The sequence below is a fragment of the Sander vitreus genome, chromosome 21, assembly GCF_031162955.1.
Source record: "Sander vitreus isolate 19-12246 chromosome 21, sanVit1, whole genome shotgun sequence".
Taxonomy (NCBI): Eukaryota; Metazoa; Chordata; class Actinopteri; order Perciformes; family Percidae; genus Sander; species Sander vitreus.
Window position 1 is genome coordinate 18,429,299 of NC_135875.1, and position 17,001 is coordinate 18,446,299.

Below are 17,001 nucleotides of genomic sequence, written 5' to 3' on the forward strand. Positions count from 1 at the left end.
TGATTTTGACCATCCTTTGTTCAGGGACACATTTTTCCATTTCTATTAGTCACATGTCTGTGAAATGTTGTTCAGTTTAGTTCTTAGTAGTTGAATTTTTTTATGTTCATACAAAGTTTTACGCAGTTGGCTGAAAATAAAAACAGTTGAAAGTGAGAGGTTTGCTGAGTTTATATTACGTGTAGTACAAATATTAGTGATGCAGAAGATCAACACCCTCAGATTTTCTATCCTGGTTGGTATAAAATTAATACTAAAGTAGATACATTACGTGATCATGATCTCATAATGATGATCTAGGATTTTGACCACTAAAAGAAAAACTTTGCTCAAGGGCCACTTACTGAGTTGCAAGTAAAAGCTCTGCAAAAGCTAGTAAGTGGACTTTGAGATAAGATTTTTGTCAAACTCCTGTTCCCAAAGTCAAGAATACATTTAGATCTAGAATTACTAGGATTATTTATGACAACGTTACTGCACACAGTCTGCGGAACTCAGATTTATCCTTGTCTTCTTTTGAATGTGTCACTAGTTATGGCTCAACAAAGTAGCACTCCGATTAGTGGTTACAGTAATATTCTAAATAATGTGAATAAAAAAAATACACACTCTGTGATTAATTTAATTTGAAACTGAATAGAAAATACACCAAATACAAAAAATCTTGAAAATGTCGGCCAACACTTGCCATACAGATGTAAAAGATGTAGAAATGATGTTGTGTATTGAACAAAGATGTCCACAGTTGTTTCAGATTTACAGTTACAAATGCAGGACAGAACAAAAAGAAGTAGTCACTAAATCAGATCAAGGAGTACCTGGGGCACGTTCAAAACACACTGCCGCGTGCACAAGTGCACTGCATTTTTATTACCACAAGTTTACATACACGTCTCTGCTGATTGGGAAACGCCCACCAAACGAGAGAAAACATACCTCAGAGCTTGGTGTACGGTGCACACCGTTTTGAGATTGAACCGGATTAAACGTGCCCCTGCTTTTCCAAATAAACAAGCAGGGCCGAGACCCTATGTTTTTTAATTATGTGAAAACTTACTTATGAGCAAAAAAACCCAACTAAAAACAATACCACTTTTTTTATATCAACAAACTTCAAACTGAGAATGAAGAAGATTTCCTATGATGAAGGCATCGGATCAGGTTGTCATTTCTTCCTTCGATGTTGACTCTTTATATCCTCCACTTCTTTCTCTATCATGTGGTACTCTACGGTAGTCTCTGTCAACTAGGAGGGAAAGATTAAATATCAGTTATTCAACAGATTTGGTAAGAAACTAAATAACCATTGAACTGGTAATTTAGTGCACAATTCAAATGTATGAAGCAAGCTTTTATAACAAATACAAGCAGTGTTTAGACCTGTGCTAAACCTATGTTGCAAGCATGGTGATGGAGCCTAAGGGTGATAATAGGCATTTTCGGAACAGTTCTGGGGACTGCCTAAAAGGAACTGCCCACTGTGGAGATTTACCGAGAACAACATACCTTCAAGGGTTTATTTTCGGTTTTGCATTCCCTTCCGGCAATAGGAACGCTAAAGTGAAGTAAGCAGGCCAAGTTGGTCCGCCTCACTCCACGCCGCTGGCAAACAGTTAGCTAGCTAGCTTGTCCGTCTGCGGAACTGGCTAGTTAGCTATAGATACCGCCTGCTGCCCTACCGGCAAAGTAAGCGGCGGGGAGTGAGGTGGAGCGACCGATTAGCCTGCTGTTTGGCTTATTTTCGGTAACTGGGGTAACATGAAAGTATCAAAATCAGAATCAGAAAAGGGTTTATTGCCACATTAAGTTACACCTACGTGGAATTTGTCTTGGTGAATGGTGCATACATACACAAACATATTAAACACAAATAAGAAATAAACAAACACAGAAACAAATAGCAAAATAGCTGTTTAGCATGAGAAAAAGGAAGCTGAATGGGTTGAGTGCAGAATGCAAAAAATATATTAGTATGTGCAACGGGCAGATGTATAGTATAGTCCAGGATGAAGGTTAGTGCACTACGGATGGGGGGTCAATGTCAGTGGGGGTCCGGGGCCTTGTTGATGAGGCTGACTGCAGAGAGGAAGAAACAGTTTTTATGGCGTGAGGTTTTGGTCCTGATGGACCGCAGGGGAGGGGTTCAAACAGTTTTTGTCCGGGGTGAGAGGGATCAGCTACAATTTTTCCCGCCTCAGCATCCTGGGTACAGGTCCTTAATATGGTGGAATTAGCAGGCTAGCAAGCTAACTAGCTGACTGCTGGCTAGTTAGCCAACGCTAGCTAATTCCGTCATACTTGCTACACTATGTTGTGACAAGAGTGTGTAGATCAAGCATTAAGTTGTTAAATTGTAATCTTTTAGCAGCTGGCTATTTAGCTAGTGGTTAAAATGGCTGTTGCTGCATCGGCTCATGTGATCAATCAATCATCGACGTACACTCATGTCTGGACCAATAACTATACAAATTTCCTCTGCTGGGAAAAAGCCTGCTTTGAAGTAGGAGCTAAAAAAGGCCCTCAAAACGACTTTCTAAGAACAACAATCATTTGTAGTTCTTGCGGTGCGGAAATAATAAAAAGGGGGGGGTATTAGAATACGTTGAGATTCTGGTCGTTCTGAAACGTTCCTCTGGTCCGAAAATGCCCACTATCATTTGTCCATTTATACATGAAAAACATAGGTTTATCCAAAGTCACTGCATCTATCTAAAAGAGATTTGAGGATGAGGCAAAAATAAACTTTCATATTGCATCTTTAATGCAATTGAGAATGTAAGGGCATTATCAAAGCTACTAGAGTTCTTACCATGTCCAGGAGGACTTCAATCTTAAGTTTCAGGAGATTGTTCTCTTCCTCCAGCTGTACATTTCTTTTCTTAAGCCGCTGCAATTCCCTACCAGACGCATTCCCACCAGATTCTAGTTCAGCAAAGACAGAGAAATATGTTTTGGCCATTCAGAGACCAACAGTGATCACCATGGGAAGGTTCTCTGCAGTTCAAACTCATTACCTGATATCCACTGTCCCTCTTCAAATTTCCAACTCTGACCGCCAAGGTTCATTGCAGGAGGTCCATACTCAAGACCTAGCTCAATTTCTCTTGTTGAACGATCCAACTAAAAGAGATTCAGGGGTAAAAAAGAAAAGAAAACAATAGATCAGTCTGCATGCACACCAAATAAACAATAACTCACACAATGTTGAGCTGCAGCCCCTTTTTCACAACTACACCTCAGCTGTCTCAAAATCATTTGCTTTTGTTTATCTCTCTTTGTATATCCTCTTAAGTGACCAGTATAGATAAAATAAGGAATCAATGAGAGATACGGGTGTTGGCTTGACCTTTAGCAATGATGTTGCCAAATAAAAGTAAGTTCTCTAAACTCACCGTGTGAAGGCTGGACAGAGATGCCGATTTGCGAGGTGGAATCTTCTTCGGACTAAATGTGTTTCCAAAGAGCGGCATCTTGAGTGATTTCTTAAGGTCCTTTATAAAAGATGGTACACCAATGGTAGCATTAGTATTTTATAGGTAGCAGTATCACGTAGCCACAGTAACTGTGTTTAGCGTTGCTCATAGCTATATATACGATCCTAGCTAATGGTACATTACCGAGCTAATGCTAGGTGGCTAACACGCTAGCTACTCATACCTGACATTTTATTGAAACGTGTCAACTGCCTCACAGGTGGGTTAGTAGTTGTTTTGTCACCAACAATATGAATCTTATATATTTACCTCCATACAGACTATCTATTTAAATTCTTGGTAGTTTAAACTATTTCTCTCCAAACAAAGCCATACTTGCTGCTGCTACTGCGCAAGTATGAAGGTTCCATTTGGGTAAAATAGACAACACTGTGAAATATTGCACGGCTTTAATATAAAGCAATTGGAAGGGATTTGCCAACACCAGCAAGTTTTCGACATATAAAATGTAACTCGGCGCTTGAATCTTGTACGTTGGACCTTGTATGCATATTTGAATAGCCAAAGTCGTATAAGGCTAACCTAATATACCCCTATTTGTAGGAGATAATGGAACCATCCGTGAGACGTAAGCGCATCACCATGGTGATCGCGTCACCCGGCCTTTCCAATAATTGTGTATACTTGTGCACAATTTGTGTATTTAGAGAAAGCAATAACAAAAATATTGTTTCAGAAACTTGGCTTGTCAAAGCTGAAGTTTTAAGCGATACAAATACATACTCTACAATTAAAACCGAATTGCATGGGTTCTGCTGATACAAATAACTGTGACCCCGCCCTACTTGCATACCGCCCCAGTGGCCTAATGGATAAGGCACTGGCCTCCTAAGCCAGGGATTGTGGGTTCGAGTCCCATCTGGGGTGATTGCTTTTGCTTTTAGTAAATACTTTTGCTTTTGATGAATAACTATTATGAGGATGAGGAAAAATGTTTCAAGCAATTAGAATTACCAGCATCCGAAAAACAGCGCTTCATCGGTCATGAGATAAAATCAGCTGACAGACATGGAGAAACAGAGCTTCAAACTGTGCGTACTGCTGAGCACTTTGGCTGCATCAGTGCAAACTTACCGTAAGTAACGTTTCCGCAGCGTATTCAAACATAACGGAAACTTATTTTAAATCCGATATAACTAAATTAAACCTACTATTGAAATAGTATACATTGTTTGTTTATGTAGAAATCGCGTATGACAAACGGATACAGTTCATGCTGGCACCCAATGTTATATAATGCAACCTTAGTTCTATTCTGCTCGTCACTATACCATTCTAATTGACATATTATTATTTAAATTGTAGTTGTTTTTTATTAATGTATTTTCTTATTTCATACATTCTATGTTTACTGGGAGAAAACCTTACCTATACAATAAATTGGATTTAGTTTAAAATACAAATATTAGGCTACATTATTATCTATTCTACCTGTATGTCCAAGTAACTACACAAATCAATTTGAACCCTTGTGCTAGTCTTTAAAGAGCAACATTTAATAATATGTACTATTTTTAGACTATTTATAAGCTGTATTTTCCTAATGGTTCATTCTATTGGTGTCATGACATTATGTTACATAATGTGTGTTATCCAACCTCAACCCCTGTAACCCTGTCCACCCTCCTATAATGGTAGAGCTCCAAGAGGCCACTGTGTACTGGGATGCTGCCCAGAAAAGTGTGATCCTGAAGGAGGGGGTGATGGAGACACAGGGGGGAGCCTATGGTTACTTCAATGACACCCTGCTCCTCTCTGGATGGGGCGTCTTGGAGATCTGCGCAGGTCATGGAGGAATCACACAGGAAGATGAGACCACCTTCTTCCTAGCTGGGTACCTGGAAGGTTATCTCACTGCTGGGTGAGTGTTGCAGGTCTTGTAGTGAACTGCAAATACACATCATTTGTATGAAATATGTCAAACTGAAAAAAAAAAAAAAAAAAAACACAGAGTGAAGTCACCTGTAGTTTTCTATCAATAGACAAAATCACCTAAATACATTGTCAATTCAAGCCTGTGCTCTAGATATTGAATCAGAAAATTCAACAAAATATATTCTTTTCAAGGGCATGCTCATAGATAAACATATCATCTCCCATAATGATGAAGCATCATTTCAGTGATTCAGTGATGTGAGTCATAGGTTAATGCCTGTGGGCGTCTCAGATGTTGAATATGTGTAAATATGAGTTTAGAAGAATACTCATAATCAAAAAAACAAACGAAAAAGAAGGCCTGTAAAAAAATATAGTAGCTGTTGTACATTTTCAGAAAATGTAACACAAATACCAATTGTATGTATAAAGCTGAAATATGTTTACTGCACATTGTTTTACATCATTGGTTTAATTAATTGGATTACATTCCCGCTGTTCTAATTCTTTCTCTGCAGACAGATGTTCAGTCATTACTCCAACATGTACCCTCAACTCCTAAAGGATGAGACGGTTTTGAATCCCCTGAAAAGGTTTTTAAGGTACAGTCTCATCTGTTCACGTTCAGGGCTTACACTGCGATTAAACCAGAAATTGGTCTAATAATGGCTTTATCATGTCTTTTTTTGTGTCTACTCTTAATACACTGTTCCAGAGGTTCCTCTCTTTAGCTACAGAGAAACAATAAAACCTGAAAGCAAGGAGAGTTTAATTATTCAGAGTTTTCATGAAGAGCTATCATGTCTAATGCTTTTTCAGAGGCCTTTTCGCCGGACTAAATAGGTTTCTTGGTTGGCAAGATATTGATTGATGAAATATTGTCAGCTTCACCAGTATTGCCAAACACTAGTCTATGCTAAATGCAAAAATGACATTTGTGCATGCAGTGCTTGTTGTAATTAAGAATTTAGATGCACAGCAAAATCAGGCAGCAGATTTGAGAAGCAGCCAAATGCACTAATTGGTGAAAGAAACAGCCCAAAGTGGCTCTCAGCTTTCTGAATGTTCCACAGCCAGCAGGACCAGTGGGCCAGAGAGCAGGTGAGACTGAGGAGATACAGCGAGCCCTTGTGGCAGCATCTGGGACTGATCCTGGCCCAGATGGACGGACTCCATGCTGGAGCTGCACAGTGGGCCAAAAGCAAACACAGAGAGGTGTGTGAATGTGTGTGTCTGTGTGTGTATGTGTGTGTATGTGTGTGTGTGTTGGAGAGACGGTGAGAGAGTTGTCACAGTATCATCTCATTCATCTCTGCCACTTCCAATTTCCTCCCAGCCTCTCTCAGCATTCGCCTTGCAGTTTCTGAATGGTGTTGGCGACCTCCTGGACCTCGTCCCAGCTCTGACGCCTCGCTCCAACTCCTCCACAGGGGCCGGCACTTTCAGGATGCCAGGAATGGGCCACTGCACTGCTCTCATCAAGGTAAGGCCAAGCTCATTTGGCTTGAGTTGAAAGGGGAGAACTTGGGAAGCCTCAACACCTAATTCGATTTATTGTGGGTCCTTGTGCATGGGGTTTTCTCTTCTGGAGTGTGTGAGTGCGAAAGGCCAGTGGGAGGAGGATATTTTCTCTTTCACTCACGCATTTCGGCAAAACAAAGTGCAAATGGAATGAGGACACTGAGTGAGTGCTGTCAGAAATACTATATCATTCGGTTTGAATGAATAATATGTCATTTCTTCTTATCTCATTTGATTACAGGGACCTTAATGTTGTTATTATGCTAACACTTTCTAATTAGCGCTAAACACAAAGTACAGCTGATGGGAATGTCAGTCGTTCCTCAGGTATTTGGTCATAAACCAAAGTATTGGACAAATTCATTTAAGAGTGACCTAACCAGTCCATTGTTTTAACCCTCCCTGTCTCCCTCCTCTGTGTCCAAGGTGCTGCCAGGCTTTGAGAACCTGCTTTTTGGCCACTCTAGCTGGTATACGTATGCAGCCACCATGCGTATCTATAAACACTGGGACTTCAGGGTGTCTGACACACACACCGCCACTGGAAAGATGTCGTTCAGCAGTTACCCTGGTACACACACACACACACACACACACACACACACACACGCACACACACTCGCACAAAGTACGGTATCACAAATATGAACTGCACAGGACTACATATATTGTAATAGATCATCAGACGACATGGCATAAGTGTTTTGTGAGTACATGACCTGCATTTTGAACAGTAGAGTTTGTCAACCAACAGTGCAGCAAAGCAGTTATCTTGTAAAAGCTCTGAATTGTGCTTGTCCTTAATCCACACGGTTTCATTTTCATCTTGGAAAATATAAACACTGACATCAAGGACTTTATACCAAATCCTCAATGTACATTCTCTACTGAAAGTAATTCTTCTGCTAAGCACACAGCTTAGTCAGTGACAGGGAAACATCCACCTGAAGTGTGTGTACAAAACAGAGCTGTGATGAAATCTATCCCTTCACTGTCAAGTCAGAGGAGGTGGAGTAATTTTGTGGGCAAAGATTTGCCAAGTGGTCCAGGCCATAAAAATCCTCTTACAGGCTCCATTGCTATCAGAACACAAGTGGTTTTAATGCACTATTTTTAGAGGCCGGCAGGCCAAGGATATCATTTCACTATGTTAAAACGAGGAGATGAAATACACCCCTGCCACTGGAGGTGATGTGTGACCCTTGCAGCCTTCCTAAACTGCTTTCTCTCTGACAATGTGAAACACTTAGCACACACAGCAGGACAGGGCCAACGGAACAAGAACAGATGCAATATAAATACTTTATGTAGAGGTGGAAGTGAGGGTAGTGGAAATATTCCTCTGCCTATGATTTACATTATTGATAACAGCAGCAGTACTGTAAAAGTATTATTAAAGGTCCTATGTTATGCTCATTTTCAGGTTCATACTTGTATTTTGGATTTCTACTAGAACATGTTTAAATGCTTTTAGTGTTAAAAACACATTAATTTTCTAATACTGTATGTCTGAATATACCTGTATTCACCTTCTGTCGGAAGTGCTCCGTTTTAGCGCCTGTCTCTATAAGAACCTCTCCAGAAAAAGCCCAGTCTGCTCTGATTTGTCAGCGTTTTCCGGGTCGTCTGCGTTCTGGGAGTCTCCGCACCGTCATTGCAGACGGGGAATGACTGTAACGGCACTGTAGCAGCACGTTCTATATATAGTATAGTTGTGACATCACAACTGTACGGAAGTCCTGACAGTTCGTTTAAAGGCACCATCTCTGAGTACTCTGTGGATTGAGCGTTTTGATTCACAGTATTTATATAGCACCTCGACCTGCTTTATAATCTAAAAAGAAATCTCACTTTTTACAATATAGGACCTTTAATAGTACCAGCATCAGAATTAGTACTAATAGAAGTAGTAGTAATGGTAATATAATGGTAGTAGCATGAATATTAAAAGAAGTATTTATTCTTCCTGTATGTAGTAATAGTAATATACAGTAAATATACACTTGTTAGCGGTAAACTGCTAGCCTGGCTAAAACTTTTTAAATTTTAAGTTGCTGGTAGACACCTACATGCAAGCTGTATGTTGTAATTGAGGATAATAAGTGATCTCTATTATTTGTCCTAAAACATTGTCCCCTCACTCCCTCTACCCTTCGTCCTCCTACCCCCTCTTCCAGGCTTCCTGATGTCTCTGGATGACTTCTACCTGCTTGGCAGCGGCCTGCTGATGACTCAGACCTCCATCGGTGTCTTCAACGTCTCTCTGTTCTCCCAGCTGGACCCTCACAGCCTGCTGGCCTGGCAGAGAGTCCGCCTGGCCAACAGCCTGGCGCACAGCGGAGAGGAGTGGGCGCACATCTTCTCCAAATACAACTCAGGTGAATTCCTGTTGATGTGAGGCAAGGGGGTTTGTTTAAAACCACAGTAGGTGAACCAGAGTGAGAACAGTTGTTACATACTTTTCAAACACAGTATGTAACAGTAGTGTTTTGAAAAAAGTGTTTTATGTGATTGAAAACTGAGTGAAAGGCTGAGAAATAGCTTATGGTTTTGGAGATTTGCTACACACAATTCTCTACCTAAGACACAAAAATCTAACATGAAGTGACTTGCTTTACTTTTCCAAACACAACCAATCAAAATGCTACATTTATTTACCAGGGCACACATGCACTCCTCACATGTGCAAACACATTATGCTTAACTGAACACTAACCAATCACTGCTTTAGTATAGGCCTATACATAGGTCAAAGGTCAGATTACCTGTTTTGAACAATGGATGACAACAATAGACACAGAGCAAGGGGAGGAGGAGGGAGAGACAGGGGACAACAACAAGGAGGAGGAGGAGGAGGAGGACGACGAGGAGGAGGAGGAGGGAAGAAGAGAAAGGAGAGCCATCTCTGATGTGATCAGGGCCACACTTATTATCATGTGATCAACCACGGATTGACCAATGAGAGAAGCCCATCTTGAGTAGCTTTACAGTGGCGTCCATACTGCATGCAACTATCTAATGACTATTTCAGCATTACAAATCAATCAGACTTTGTTTTGCACAAAGTGCATACAATGCCTCCCCCCTCCCCCGCCCTGACACACAAGCACGCACAAACACACACAACACACACACACACACACACACACACACACACACACACACACACACACACACACACACACATTCTTTATTCTAAAAATGATACCTTTGGTTTTCTTGTTTCATGTTACTGTATACAACACTGTGCTACTCTTACAAACGTAATGTTTTCTCCAATAAATATTTTCTGTTTACTGTTACATTGCATTGTTGTTTACAGGGCACTTTTCAACCCCTCTCAGCAAATTACTTTCCCTCTAGAACATTGTAAATGTAGATATAAGCCTATGAAAGACAAAAGACCTTTAGATTTAGAACAACTAAAAATTTACTATTATGAAAAAAGTGTTTGCCATTTGATGCAAATGCTTAATTTCGAGATGTGTTTATGGCATTTTGAATGTAGTGTTTCATTTTGAAGGAAATGTGAGGCATTTTGCATTTTGTGTATGCTGTTTTGGGAATTGTGTGTAGAGTTTTGAAAAAAGTAGACATAGCTTTGAAAACGTGTGTAAGCAGTTGGAAAAAACTGTAATACCCTGGTGTTGTGGTGGATTGGCTTGTTTTGGCCCAAGTCATGTATGTTTTATGTTCATGCATAGTTTAAAGTAAGTTTTAGGATTGATTTCCTTCCTTCTAGAAAGTCAGGATAAAGTCAATACAGTATTAGGTTTAAGTAATCCCTCATACTGGACATTTCATTGTAGAAATGCAGACCTGATGGTGTGTTCAAGGATGCGTTGACATCTGATATTCGGCAGCCAGCTTTAGGAACTTTTAGCCAGACTAGCAGCACATCTCTAGGAATGACAAAGTCGGCCCATCACTTTGGTACAGACTAAAATATTTCTCAACAACTATTGGATATGGATACAGTATATGGATTTCAGTGACACTGTATGCGGGCATTCATAGTCCCCAGAGGATGAAGCCTACTGACTTTGGTAATCCTGTGACATTTCATTTAGTGCCACCAGCAGGTCAAATCTTTTTTTATTCATCCAATACTTGACGTAACCTTTTAGTTCAAAGCACAGACGGTTACAAAGCAGCCACCCAGCACTGCTAGCGTGGCTGTAGACTCTTCTTTCTTCTGTATTTCTATTCCAACAACACAGCTCCTTTTTAGCAACTTCACATCTCAGCTGTCAGAGTATCCTAGAAAGTGGCGGCACGGCCAGTTCTGAAGATTATCCCTGCTCGCAACTGTAGTACCACACAGTCATGTGGTTACTGTGACCAATAATAATAATAATAATAATAATAATAAAGACTACAAATTGTTCACTGTGATGGTCGACCTATTTATAAAAAGTATCTCCAAGTTGATTTTAGTGCAACCACTGCCTGCCCTAGAAAACTAACTTTGCTTTGGGAAGTGGCAAGCAGATATGTAAAGTATGTGTAAAACATGTGTGTGGTTAAAACATGTAAAACTGTTTAGAAAAGTCCTTTTAGTATTAAGCGATACTGACCCATGTGGATTCTCTTTGTCTGTAAGGCAGGAAACTGAGCATGTCCCCCTCCCCTGTATTTTAGGTACATATAACAGCCAGTACATGGTGGTGGACCTGAGCAGGGTTTCTCTGGGTCACAGTATCACGGATGGAGCTCTGACTGTGGTGGAGCAGATTCCCGGGAAGGTGATGCACTCTGATCAGACTCAAGCTTTACGCAAAGGTGAGAAACAAACACCTATCTATATACTGTAGATTGTTCCGTTTTTTTCAGCCTCTCCGGGGACCATCACCTTATCGTGGTGGAGAGGTTTGTGTGTCCCTATGAACCTGAGGGCTGTGTTATCTGGAGCTTTGTGCTCCTGGTAGGGTCTCCCAAGGCAAAGTGGTCTCAGGTGAGGGTCCAGACAAAGAATGGTTCAAAAACCCTATGAGTGACCGAGGTAGAGATGGAGTGACCCTGCCCGGAGGAAGCCCAGGGCCCCCGTCTGGAGCCAGGCCCAGATGGAGGGCTCGTCAGCGAGCGTCTGGTGGCCGGGTTTGCCACGGAGCCCGGTCGGGCACAGCCCGAAAAAGCTACGTGACACCTATCTCTCCATCCCATGGGCCCACCACCTGTGGGAGGAACCGCTGGGGTCGGGTGCGCTGCCATATGGGTGGCAGTGAAGGTCAGGGGCCTCAACGGACCAGACCTGGGCAGCAGACGCTGGCTCTGGGGATGTGGAATGTCACCTCTCTGTGGGGGAAGGAGCCGGAACTTGTGCGGGAGGTGGAGCGCTACCGGTTAGATCTGGTGGGGCTTACCTCTACACACAGTCTCGGTTCTGGAACCATACTCCTGGATAGGGGTTGGACTCTTTTCTTCTCCGGAGTTGCACAGGGTGTGAGGCGCCGGGCGGGTGTGGGGATACTCACAAGCCCCCAGCTGAGCGCCGCTACGTTGGAGTTTAACCCAGTGGACGAGAGGGTCGCCTCCCTACGCCTGCGGGTTGTGGGGAGGAAAACTCTGACTGTTGTTTGTGCATATGCACCAAACAAGAGTTCGGAGTATTCGGCCTTCTTGGAGACCTTGAGTGGAGTCCTGCATGAGGCTCCAGTCGGGGACTCCATAGTTCTGCTGGGGGACTTCAACGCGCACGTGGGCAATGATGGAGACACATGGAGAGGCGTGATTGGGAGGAACGGCCTCCCTGATCTAAACCAGAGTGGTTGTTTGTTGTTGGACTTCTGTGCTAGTCATGGATTGTCTATAACGAACACCATGTTCGAACATAGGGATGCTCATAAGTGTACTTGGTACCAGAGCACCCTAGGCCAAAGGTCAATGATCGATTTTATAATCGTTTCATCTGATCTGAGGCCGTATGTTTTGTACACTCGGGTGAAGAGAGGGGCAGAGCTGTCAACCGATCACCATCTGGTGGTGAGTTGGGTCAAGGGGGTGGGGGAAAGACTCTGGACAGACCTGGTAAGCCCAAACGGGTAGTGCGGGTAAATTGGGAACATCTGGAGGAGGCCCCTGTCCGACAGACTTTCAACTCACACTTCCGGCGGAGCTTTTCGTGCATCCCTGTGGAGGCTGGGGGCATTGAACCCGAGTGGACAATGTTCAAAGTTTCCATTGCTAAAGCTGCGGTGAGGAGCTGTGGTCTTAGGGTCTTAGGTGCCTCAAGGGGCGGTAACCCACGAACACCGTGGTGGACACCGGTGGTCAGGGAAGCCGTCCGACTGAAGAAGGAGTCTTTCCGGGATATGTTATCCCAGAGGACTCCGGAGGCAGTTGCAATGTACCGAAGGGCCCGAAGGGCTGCAGCCTCTACCGTGATAGAGGCAAAGCAGCGGGTGTGGGAGAAGTTCGGAGAAGACATGGAGAAGGACTTTCAGTCGGCACCAAGGTGCTTCTGGAAAACCGTTCGCCACCTCAGGAGGGGGAAGCGGGAACCATCCAAGCTGTGTACAGTAAGGATGGGACGCTGTTGACCTCAACTGAGGAGGTAATAGGGCGGTGGAAGGAGCACTTTGAGGAACTCCTAAATCCGACTAATACGCCCTCTATGGTAGAGGCAGAGCTGGAGGATGATGGGGGGGATTGTCGTCAATTTCCCTGGTGGAGGTTGCTGAGGTAGTTAAACAACTCCACAGTGGCAAAGCCCCAGGAATTGATGAGATCCGTCCAGAAATGCTTAAGGCTCTGGGTGTGGAGGGGTTGCCTTGGTTGACACGCCTCTTCAACATTGCGTGGAAGTCTGGGACGGTGCCTAAGGAGTGGCAGACCGGGGTGGTGGTTCCCCTTTTTAAAAAAGAGGGGACCAGAGGGTGTGTGCCAATTACAGGGGGTATCACACTTCTCAGCCTCCCCGGTAAAGTCTACTCCAAGGTGCTGGAAAGGAGGGTTCGGTCGATAGTCGAACCTCAGGTTGAAGAGGAACAATGCGGATTCCGTCCTGGTCGTGGAACAACGGACCAGATCTTTACTCTCGCAAGGATCCTGGAGGGAGCCTGGGAGTATGCCCAACCGGTCTACATGTGTTTTGTGGATCTGGAGAAGGCATATGACCGGGTGCCCCGGGAGATACCGTGGGAGGTGCTGCGGGAGTACGGAGTGAGGAGGTCCCTTCTCAGGGCCATCCAATCTCTGTACGACCAAAGCGAGAGCTGTGTCCGGGTTCTCGGCAGTAAGTCGGACTCGTTTCAGGTGAGAGTTGGCCTCCGCCAGGGCTGCGCTTTGTCACCAATCCTGTTTGTAGTATTTATGGACAGGATATCGAGGCGTAGTCGGGGTGGAGAGGGGTTGCAGTTCGGTGGGCTGGGGATCTCATCGCTGCTTTTTGCAAATGATGTGGTCCTGATGGCATCATCGGCCTGTGACCTTCAGCACTCACTGGATCGGTTCGCAGCCGAGTGTGAAGCGGCTGGGATGAGGATCAGCACCTCTAAATCTGAGGCCATGGTTCTCAGCAGGAAAGCGATGGAGTGCCTTCTCCAGGTAGGGAATGAGTCCTTACCCCAAGTGAAGGAGTTCAAGTACCTTGGGGTCTTGTTCGCGAGTGAGGGGACAATGGAGCGGGAGATTGGTCGGAGAATCGGCACAGCGGGTGCGGTATTACATTCAATTTATCGCACCGTTGTGACGAAAAGAGAGCTGAGCCAGAAGGCAAAGCTCTCAATCTACCGGTCAGTTTTTGTTCCTACCCTCACCTATGGTCATGAAGGCTGGGTCATGAACAAGATCCAGGGTACAAGCGGCCGAAATGGGTTTCCTCAGGAGGGTAGCTGGCGTCTCCCTTAGAGATAGGGTGAGAAGCTCAGTTATCCGTGAGGAGCTCGGAGTAGAGCCGCTGCTCCTTTGTGTCGAAAGGAGCCAGTTGAGGTGGTTCGGGCATCTGGGAGGTGTTCCAGGCACGTCCAGCTGGGAGGAGGCCCCGGGGAAGACCCAGAACTAGGTGGAGGGATTATATCTCCAACCTGGCCTGGGAACGCCTCGGGATCCCCCAGTCGGAGCTGGTTAATGTGGCTCGGGATAGGGAAGTTTGGGGTCCCTTGCTGGAGCTGCTACCCCCGCGACCCGACCCCGGATAAGCGGACGAAGATGGATGGATGGATGGATGTTCAGTTTTTATCCAGGATGGCTGTTTTAGGTGGTAATGTGTCTGGACAACCTCCACCTTCAGTGTGCTACATTTGGCAGGTTATTGGCCATCCTACAACATACCATTTCATGTTGAAATCTACAACCTGAGTGGGTACGGTGTGATGTGGAAGAGATACGGACAGGACTTCTCTTACGACCTCTGTCCCCGAGCCAAAATCCTCCGCAGGGACCAGGCCAAAGTGTCTGACCTTGGCTCCCTCAAATTCATCATGAGATACAACAGTAGGTGAAGCAATAACTCTTGCATTAATCATATCTTCTATTCTTTCCTGAACTCAAAGAGCTTTAGAGATGTGACACAAAACACACAAACAATTCTGTTACAGACTACAAGAGAGACCCCTACTCCAAGGGCCATCCATGTAAAACAATCTGTTGCCGTAACGACCTGAGACCAAGGAGACCACATCCAGGAGGTTGCTATGACACTAAGGTAAGAGGCCATCAACACATTAGTGCCAGGATTAAGTTTACAATATGCACTGTAAAAAGTAGAAAGTAGAACATGCTATTACAAAAGTATTGTGCTGAATTCATAGGTGCATGTACAGTATGTGTTTTTGTCTAGGAATAATATGGCCTTTTGTTTGATATTAGTTATTGGCTATAGCCACCACATTTGTGTTTTCAAATTCCTAAAATGTTTGTAATGTATTATCTTTTTTTTTTTACGTGTTTTGTTTAGTCGTTTAATAATTTCGTTATATTTTTTGTTTAACAGGACTCATATCTACAGCCATGCTAGCTATCGACAGGCACAGTGGTGCTTTGAGCTAATTGCTAACGTCAGCATGCTAACATGCTCACAATGACAATGCTAACTTAATGTTTAAATGAATGTAAAAAGTACTAACTTTTTTTCAATCCAAGATGCCAGAGGATATGTACACTGGGTTACCCTGCCTGAAAGAGCTGCTATGGACATAACTTTGTTAGTCTGTAGCTTTTCTTCATACTTTGCTGTTCCACTCTTCACTTTTCATTTCTGGCTTTTAAAAAGGTCAGATTTAATTTCACCAGGAGTTTTAAAATGTCATACCACATTAGTTGAACCCAAACTTTATAAGTGACTTGCAGGTTTTGAATGACTAACTTCCATTAATGGCAACAGAAATGCCTTCATGGATGTCTAGTTAATATCTGAACCATATTAAATGACTTCCCTTTTCTTCCTTCCTTCCCTCCTTAGTGCCCTTCTTACCCATATCTATCTCATGGTACAGGTGACGGACTACAAGATGGCTGTCCAGCTGGCCGCAGAGGCAATAAACGGCCCCACGACGCAGGGCCTGCGTCCGTTCTCATGGCAATCCTTCAATCTCACGACTCATCAGGGTCTCCCACACACCTACAATTTTCCCTTCCTCACTATGAGGCCCATACTGCATCGGCCCTGAGAGCACAGAGACAACAAAAAATATCCTACCATCTAGGTAGAACAGGTCATACTTTCCTGTTCAAATCAAGAACAAATGTACTGAACACCTGAGTCCTGGTGTGATTACAGGGCACAATGTAGAAGCTTGGCAAAATATGATAACAAAACAAATCCCTTTAATTTGGTCATATAAATTATATAATTGAAATATAAGTACAGTTTAAATTCTTAGACAGTGCATCATCACAACTACGAATAGGTTGTTAAAGGGTTAAATACACGGACACGGGACCATTTCCCATTGTCAATATGCAATCCATTTGAATTTAGTGAAACTGTCATTTATTTTAAAGCTAATGAATGCCAGTCTGAGGTAGAAGGACACCGGCTTGATTATTTGTTATAAATTGTATTTACTAATCCATTAGTACATAATGCTAAAATGCATTTTGAAATCAACTTTGCAGATTTGTCCTTGGATGTCCTCACTCATCACTGTATAATGTATAATGCACTTAATTG

General features: G+C 43.4%; 2 protein-coding genes and 1 non-coding gene across 4 annotated transcripts; 2 read left to right on the forward strand and 1 right to left on the reverse strand.

Annotated features, from left to right (window-relative positions):
- Positions 1-839: 839 nt before the first annotated feature.
- On the reverse strand, positions 840-3,836 carry cby1 (chibby 1, beta catenin antagonist). 2 transcript variants are annotated; one of them, XM_078279846.1, is made up of 5 exons: positions 3,658-3,836; positions 3,393-3,491; positions 3,015-3,120; positions 2,810-2,922; positions 840-1,246 (listed from the first exon to the last, which is right to left on the reverse strand). In XM_078279846.1, exons 2-5 carry the CDS (start codon positions 3,468-3,470, stop codon positions 1,166-1,168), a joined length of 378 nt encoding a protein of 125 aa, XP_078135972.1. In that variant the 5' UTR covers positions 3,471-3,491; positions 3,658-3,836; the 3' UTR covers positions 840-1,165. The 2 variants fall into 2 exon arrangements, with proteins under 2 accessions (XP_078135972.1, XP_078135971.1); XM_078279845.1 differs by having other exon boundaries at positions 3,744-3,831.
- Positions 3,837-4,288: 452 nt separating this feature from the next.
- Positions 4,289-4,361, forward strand: trnar-ccu (transfer RNA arginine (anticodon CCU)). Its single transcript has one exon. It is a non-coding gene; the product is annotated as a tRNA-Arg (tRNA).
- A 764-nt stretch (positions 4,362-5,125) lies between these two features.
- On the forward strand, positions 5,126-16,533 carry plbd1b (phospholipase B domain containing 1b). Its single transcript, XM_078279977.1, has 10 exons — positions 5,126-5,355; positions 5,888-5,971; positions 6,443-6,584; positions 6,706-6,852; positions 7,317-7,461; positions 9,068-9,268; positions 11,532-11,672; positions 15,138-15,323; positions 15,428-15,534; positions 16,325-16,533. Exons 1-10 carry the CDS (start codon positions 5,126-5,128, stop codon positions 16,496-16,498), a joined length of 1,557 nt encoding a protein of 518 aa, XP_078136103.1. The 3' UTR covers positions 16,499-16,533.
- The last annotated feature ends 468 nt before the right edge of the window (positions 16,534-17,001 follow it).

Excerpts from the sequence above, each read along its gene's own strand:
- cby1 (XM_078279845.1), bottom strand. Across the intron at positions 2,923-3,014 it reads AGAGGGACAGTGGATATCAG|AATCTGGTGGGAATGCGTCT; the intron begins GTAATGAGTTTG and ends TTGCTGAACTAG. Across the intron at positions 1,247-2,809 it reads TTGAAGTCCTCCTGGACATG|TTGACAGAGACTACCGTAGA; the intron begins GTAAGAACTCTA and ends TTTCCCTCCTAG.
- plbd1b (XM_078279977.1), top strand. The coding sequence starts at position 5,126 with ATGGTAGAGCTCCAAGAGGCCACTGTGTACTGGGATGCTGCCCAGAAA. Across the intron at positions 5,972-6,442 it reads CCCCTGAAAAGGTTTTTAAG|CCAGCAGGACCAGTGGGCCA; the intron begins GTACAGTCTCAT and ends AATGTTCCACAG. Across the intron at positions 11,673-15,137 it reads GACTCAAGCTTTACGCAAAG|GTTATTGGCCATCCTACAAC; the intron begins GTGAGAAACAAA and ends TACATTTGGCAG.